At 41.2% G+C, this 7259-nt stretch overlaps 1 protein-coding gene across 1 annotated transcript; it reads left to right on the top strand.

Annotated features, from left to right (window-relative positions):
• Positions 1-682: 682 nt before the first annotated feature.
• LOC118014713 (small nuclear ribonucleoprotein E-like) lies at positions 683-961 on the top strand. The gene has a single exon (XM_035011073.1). It carries the CDS (start codon positions 683-685, stop codon positions 959-961), a length of 279 nt encoding a protein of 92 aa, XP_034866964.1.
• The last annotated feature ends 6298 nt before the right edge of the window (positions 962-7259 follow it).

The following is a 7259-nucleotide window of genomic DNA, read 5'->3' as shown; positions in this document are numbered from 1 at the left end:
CAAAGAACATGAGAATTCACATACTCCTGTTGCAATACCATAAATGTGTATTGAGGCCGCAGCCAGGTAAAGGCCACTGATCTTGACCTCCTTATGCAAAAAGGATTTTTAAAAGGCTAAAATTAGCAATGCTCAAGGTGAAATTCCACGTGCCACCAGTTTTTTCTATAAAATATCTGGAACAGCCAGGGCTATAGTAACTGAATTCAATGGCAATAATCCACCCTAAGTATCCAGTTTCTATTGGTCTTTTCAATGGCCACACTGTACTGTTGTAAAGAATTGTATCCTCAGTACCCCTGCTGCCTTTAAGTCCTTAATCATGGCTTTGAATTCCTTTACTTCTCTATTATAATTCTATATTGCTTTCACTGTATAACATGGATGGAACTAGAAGCTAGTCAGTGCCTTCTTCCCACTACCATCTCCGGACAAACAACGCCTCTCAATTGGGAAAACCCTCTTGTAATTTATAAGCATTTACAGTACAAGCACGTAAAACATCAATACAAAGTATGCATTCAGCAATGAAAACAACAACAGCAGTGTTTAACAGTGGTTTCAGCAGCCCAGTACAGATGACTACAGTTCTCTTCCACATTTCACTGCTTTTTCAAATCTGGTCAGTTGACTCTGTGGCTCTCAATGCTCCAAAGAACCTGATAAAAGGTTAGCTTCCAGCATGGCATACACTGGCCGGGGCCAAAAAGTGCAGAAAGTGATGGTACAGCTCCTCAACCTCATCTTCAGATACTTGCAAAATAAATCTCAGGTTCAGGTGTGGCTTTATGAGCAAGTGAACATGCGGATAGAGGGCTATATCATTGGTTTTGATGAGTACATGAACCTTGTATTAGATGACGCAGAAGTGATTCATTCTAAAACAAAGTCAAGAAAACAACTGGGTTGGATCATGCTAAAGGGAGATAATATTACCCTGCTCCAAACTGTCTCCAACTAGAAATGATCAATGAAGTGAGAAGTTCTTGAGAAGGCCATGCAGTCTGGGTTTTTTTTTTAGATGTCCTTCGTTGGAAGTGTAGTTCTAAGATATTTGCTCATATATGAACAAATACCTTTGTGTTTTGTTTTGGCTACCTTTATGTTATTACCATATGACAATAAATGCTGTGGGATTGTTTTCATTTAAAAAAAAAAAAAGAACTGGGGCGCCTGGGTGGCTCAGTTGGTTAAGCGACTGCCTTCAGCTCAGGTCATGATCCTGGAGTCCCTGGATCGAGTCCCGCATCGGGCTCCCTGCTCGGCGGGGAGTCTGCTTCTCCCTCTGACCCTCCTCCCTCTCATGCTCTCTGTCTCTCATTCTCTCTGTCTCAAATAAATAAATAAAATCTTTAAAAAAAAAAAAAAAGAACTGGACAAAATAATCCTGGGAACAGTGGCAGCCGGAAATGCCACAGAATCCTGTACCCCCAACCCTTCCAGCCCATGCCATTGTACCTCAATGTAGTGTCAGGTCTTCAGTTCTTTCTAGGGTCAGAGAGTTTCTTCTAGGTCCAGTTCCCTCTTGGTCCCACCCCTCATCTGTCTTTTCCTTACAGGCTGTAAATCTGGACATAAGAGTGTAAGGTAAGAAAGCTCCCTGACTTATTACCTCTGGTAGCTGGAGGTTGATCACCATAGAGGAATCTGGTTCTAAAGAGTCACTTTCTGTTTCACCTGGGTGGACAACTCCCTCTTGGATGCCACCTCCCCCAGTTGATAGCTAAATTTCTCCAGCGCTCACTCCATCCATCTCTTCTTTGGGAAACCCCTGTTAATCTATATCCAAATGGCCTTATTGCTGGGTTCCTTTGAAGGGGTATCGTTTTTATTCCCATTCTGGATTTTGTTTCAGATTGCAGAGACATTGCTTATTTGGGGGGATGGGAATGTATCTATACTGGGCAATCATCACAGTCTCCTGCACAGGGACTCCAGGTACCAACAACAAAATTCATAAAGTTCCCCACATTGAAGGTCAGATTTTAAGAACTCATCATTCTCGGGGTATGGGACTCATTATTGGGCTTGCCATTTTTTCCATTGTACTAACCAGTTTGAAGAAGCTACACCCTCATGCTTTGAATAGCTTATTCCATGGTATTTCCTGGAACTTTGGCATGCTTGAAAAAGTCTCCATGAGTTGGCCATGTTGTAACCATTGAGACAGAAATCCAAAGACTTTCTATGTAGCATGATTCTGCCCCGAGTGAATAGCTTGCATAATGGCTCAAGGCATTGGGTTACATGTGAGACAGCCGAGTTGCTGCCAGTCACCCTCGAACAAAAGAACCTTTGCTGTTTTCTCATCAACCAGAAACACCTGCCAAGTCTCTAAGAGTCCCTGCTGGAAAAATGTTTCCTTTAGATTCTGCTCAAAAATTCAATAATTTCTTCTCCAGTTCATCTCTATCGATTGATACTTTTTCATACATAGCTAAAGGAAAACCATTGATACTTTTTACTCTGCCTGGCGATCCCCTAAGCCAAACTGTGTTAAAAGTATGACTCTGCTATTTACCAGTTGTGTGATGTTGGGAAAAGATCTCCTCTAGTTTGAATTTCCTCACCTCGGTAATAGGGATATTGATGCCATCCTTGCAAAGTTGTTGTGCAGATATGGAGCACAAAGCTCAAGCCACAAGTTCATTAGACAATATTTGCTATTTTCCATTCTATCAGCTTTCTGCCAAGCTTTTGGTCATGGGTAACATGAGTCAGCTTTTCTCCATCCTTCCAGGCCTCACTTATAGTCTCCCTGAGTCCCTTCCAGCCTCTACCCACTCCAGAGCCAAAGCCAAACCCGTATGTTACAAATTTTTGTGATTGATCTCTCACGAGGTTATGATCATAAGGGGTGAGACGGAATCATTTTGAGGCTTCCCTCAGATACCGGCATGGATCCATTCTTTCTCTCCATGTAGTGTCATGTGGTCTCTCCAATAGGGCAGCCAGATTTTTTATATGGCCTATCAGGGCTCCCAAAAATGTAAAACCAGAAGCTTCTAGACCTTCTTAAGGCTTACACCCATTTAGGTAAGTGTCACTTAACACTGCCTTTTGTTGGTTAAGTAGTCACAGGGCAGGGAAGATCCTTGGGGAACATAAAGTCTTCCTCCCAATCAGGGGCATGATAAAGGAACTGTGGCCATTTGTTAGGACTTTCATGACATTTTTAGGCTTGTTGGAGACATATTTTAAGAAGTATTTCCTCCCAGGTATATATAACTTGGCATACTGACCTGTTGGTAAAGGTTCTAGCTGTGGTGATCTGGAAGAATCACCTAACCTCTTTGCTCAGCTCTGGGCTCTTGCTAGAACAATGCATTTCATTAAGAACAGATTTGGCTACAGCTATTTTATGCAGACACATTTTCACTGACTCATTTCCTGGGATAACAATCTTAGCTATCAAGAAGAATAGACCTTTAATTTGTTCTTGGTGGTAGGGGGGAGGTTTAAAACAGAGATTAAAAACAGAAGATAAAACGACACATCTCTCGCTGCTGATAAAAAAAAAAAAAGTGTCGAAACGGAAAGCTAAAACCAAGAACACTTCCAGCTTTTGTTGCTAGAAGGAGACAGGCAGCACTGAATTTTTATGGAGTCTATTTCTGACATGTATTTTGCTCACCTGGATGTATCACCTTATCACATTAATGCAGCACCAACTTACAGAAGCATCTTCTGAACAAGTGAACTCTGCCAGTTGCACTTATATCTTTACGTAACAATCAAATTGATCAGTGGTTCTTGCCCTATCTAAATGCTTCTCAAGAAGCAGAAGAAAATGTGTGATTATACCTCATTAAACAAAATGACATAAAATTAGGTGCCTGGGAATATTATCAGACTTGGGCAAAAATCATGGATTAATTAATTCATTCAAAATTTTGTGTTGACAAGACTGCTATGGGACAAATACTGCTTATGATTGCAGAAGAAAACATAATAAAAAGCAGTATGGGAGAAAGGCCTTTAAAAAGGGGGAGCTCATAAGAGGGGGCGACACTGTTAAAATTATAAAACCACCCACTATCTCTGATGCAGGCTGGTGATGCCCTCAGGAGCAGATAAAAACGCACCCCATCAGTAATATAGAAACGACCTATGCCGTTGGTTTGAGAATGCCAAATCCTCCTCGTGAATGAAGAGAGAACTGTGCTTTGTCCTAATATGGTGCACTGGTGTCCCCATTAGACTCACCTTCTAGGGAGGTCATTACGGGACCATTGGAAACACGTCAGCCTTTGGTATTAAGTCACAATCAAGACTGTTCATCCAAACTGCTAGCTGAGAGTACAGCTTGAAGTGAATGAGACGTAATTCAGGTGCAATTTGATACGAAAGTCTAGAGAATGATGTCATGCCACAGAAGAAAAACCTGGTGTAGAAAGCATTACTGTATTTATTCAACAAAGTGTCAAGACTATAAGAATAGGGAAAACAATCTCTATTCTCAAAAAAAATACCCATTACCTCCTGTTGAGCACCTCCATCTGCCTGTCATGCTATGAGCCCTTGCATAAGTTCACACTGCCCCGATAACAATCTTGCAATAATGGGGTCAGTGTTCCCGATCTTCTGGTAAAGAAACTCAGGCTAAAGGAGGTTCAATATCTTGCCCGATATCACATCATTTTGCCCCAGGTGTGCCTGACATCAAAGCCTCAGCTGGTTCTACTGCATGAAGCAGTCTCAAGCAGAGAAGAAGACTACTAGTCAGGGGCCACAAAGGAACACCATCTAAATCAGACCATCAGACCAAGGAGTTATGGAAGGTTTCAGGGAAACACTGATGCTGGGATTCGGTCTTGGAAGATCGTAGATTTATTCATTTAAATTTCAATTAGTTTGTTAATTATAAGTATGAGCTCTCGGTAGATAGTTCAAACTAAAGGAAGACATAAAACAAAGAGCAAGATCTCTCCTCTTTCCGCCCTCATACCCAGCAAGTCTAGAGTTCAGAATTAGCCATTGTTATGAATGCCTTGTATATATTTCTGGAAACTTTATCTATAAAATCCTTTAAAAATTTGCTTTACATTTAAATTATGCGTTAAAATTCTATGTAAATCTTCTATTTCAATTATGTGTTTGATTTTAAAACTCATGGTACAGATCATTCAAATCATGTGTGACATGAGTTTTTTAATTTAAAATACACCAACACCTCTCTGCGTAAGCATTCATGGCTGTAGAGTGTTTCACTGTAAAGAATTTCACCGTTTATTTTTTAGATGAACAGACTTGTTCCCATTTCTTAGTTATTTGCTATCACAAATAATACTACAAGGAGCATCCCCACATACCCACATATTTTGTGCACTTATGCACAGAGGAAGAAATTCCTAGAAGAAGAATTCAAAGTAGTGTTGAAAACATGAAGACTATGGGCTTGGAGTGGGGGGTACTCTGAGGCTGAGGATCCACTTAGGAGACACCAGGAAAGTAGGTGATGTCAGGAAGACAAAAGCATCAAGAGCAGAAGTAGATCATAAACACGGATATGACCTAAAGAAGATTGTGGAGAAAGCCTGGAACAAACTTTTTGCACATCCATCTCCTCACCAGCACCCACCACATATGACACACACACATGCACGCACACAGCAGCCCTAGTCCGGGTGCAACCGTCCCCCATTCTAATGAGGATTTTTCATAAAATTCTGTGAATTTTAACCCTTCCATGTCTCAGATGCCACTGGGCAGGGCGATAGGGATCATACAAGCAATCCCTGGAAGACTTTTGAAACCCAACAGAGGTTCCGGGAAGCCAGACAAAAACACAGTGTGGGACAATGACCCACATGCACACTAGGGAGCAGACTCATTTCTAAAATTACCATTGTAAAATCATCATTATTTTTCTTAGACCTTAGACCTTCTTTATAGGAATCCTGGGGGTGGTAAGGGAATTGAAGGGGGGAGTGGATAGAAAAAAAGCTTCATTTTTTGCAATCCCCCAAACTGCATATACATCCTCCAATATGGCAAAAGTTTTCCTGCATATTGATACTGAGATGAGAACGCCTAAGTCAAAATATTATAGTTTAAAGAAAAACAAAAAAACCTCAACCAGGGCAATGGAAAAATGTAATCAAACCTCAATAGCTCCCTCTGCTGTCATTTTGGGTAATTTAAAAAATGTTTTGGTTTTATCTTTGTTTTATTTTGTAATTATTCACTTTGGAACCACATTAAACTGGGTAGCATTAAGAGTCAGTTGATAAAATCCTTACTGCTTTGGTTACAACTGAAAGCATCCCTCCTGTACCATGAACAATGACCATTTTATGATCAAACTTCTTCTAAATGGTAGAGGTGTTAGTGTCGTTGAAAGAAATGTTTACAGTTCTGAAGTGAAAAGTGATATATACGCTTCAGAACACGGAAACATTTGAGACTCTAAAATTAGACTAATTTTTAAAAATAAAATGTTTGACGTTTCACTTATGTAGGCAATTTTTGGTCACATGGAAGCCGAAAAGCCCATGGCTTTGAAGAGGATCTACAGTTGGATGCAAAGAAGGAAAGAAACACTAGGCAAATTAGGAACGGAACACGATCTTCCACGTGTGGACAGCCGAAGCGCAGGAGGGACAAGAGGGAGGGTGGAAGAAAAGCCTGCCACAGAGCGGACTTCAAGATGTCACGCACAGTGCTTCTTCATTTCATTCTCCAACAAATCTGTGCGTGGATATTTCTCGTTTTACAAGTCAGAAAATGGACAGCTGCATTTAATTGTTTGGTCGGTCAACAATTAAGTCAAAGGTTTGGGCTCAGATTAAGAAGTGTTTGGCTTTGAAGTAGAAAGGAGAAATTCTGGGCTTGAAGTTCTAGTTCTCTCACTCCCTGGGATCTTAGAAAAGTCCAAGCCTCCCAGCCTGTTCCTTCATCTGTAAACTGTGATTGAATCACCCCCTAGGTCCCTTCCAGCAGTCTGAGTGGTCTCAAGATAAATCACTGGATTCCCACACCTTCTCTGACCCAGAGAAAATCCAATTTAAGTTAGAATTGAAGGCAATTTTGGAAAAAAAGGAAGGAAAGAAGGAAGGAAGGAGGGAAGGAAGGAAGGAACGAACGAACGAACGAAGGAGGGAAGGAAGGAGGGAAGGAGGGAAGGAAGGAAGGAAGGAAGGAAGGAACGAACGAACGAACGAACGAACGAAGGAACGAAGGAAGGAGGGAAGGAAGGAAGGAGGGAGGGAGGGAAGGAAGGAAGGAAGGAAGGAAGGAAGGAAGGAAGGAAGGAAGGA

The sequence above is a fragment of the Mirounga leonina genome, unplaced genomic scaffold (assembly GCF_011800145.1).
Source record: "Mirounga leonina isolate KUSES-001 unplaced genomic scaffold, KU_Mleo_1.0 Mir_165, whole genome shotgun sequence".
In the NCBI taxonomy this organism is placed as follows: domain Eukaryota; kingdom Metazoa; phylum Chordata; class Mammalia; order Carnivora; family Phocidae; genus Mirounga; species Mirounga leonina.
This window is presented reverse-complemented; position numbering and strand designations above follow the sequence as displayed.

Bases quoted from the DNA above. Each gene is read 5' to 3' on its own strand.
- LOC118014713 (XM_035011073.1), top strand. From the start codon at position 683: ATGGCATACACTGGCCGGGGCCAAAAAGTGCAGAAAGTGATGGTACAG.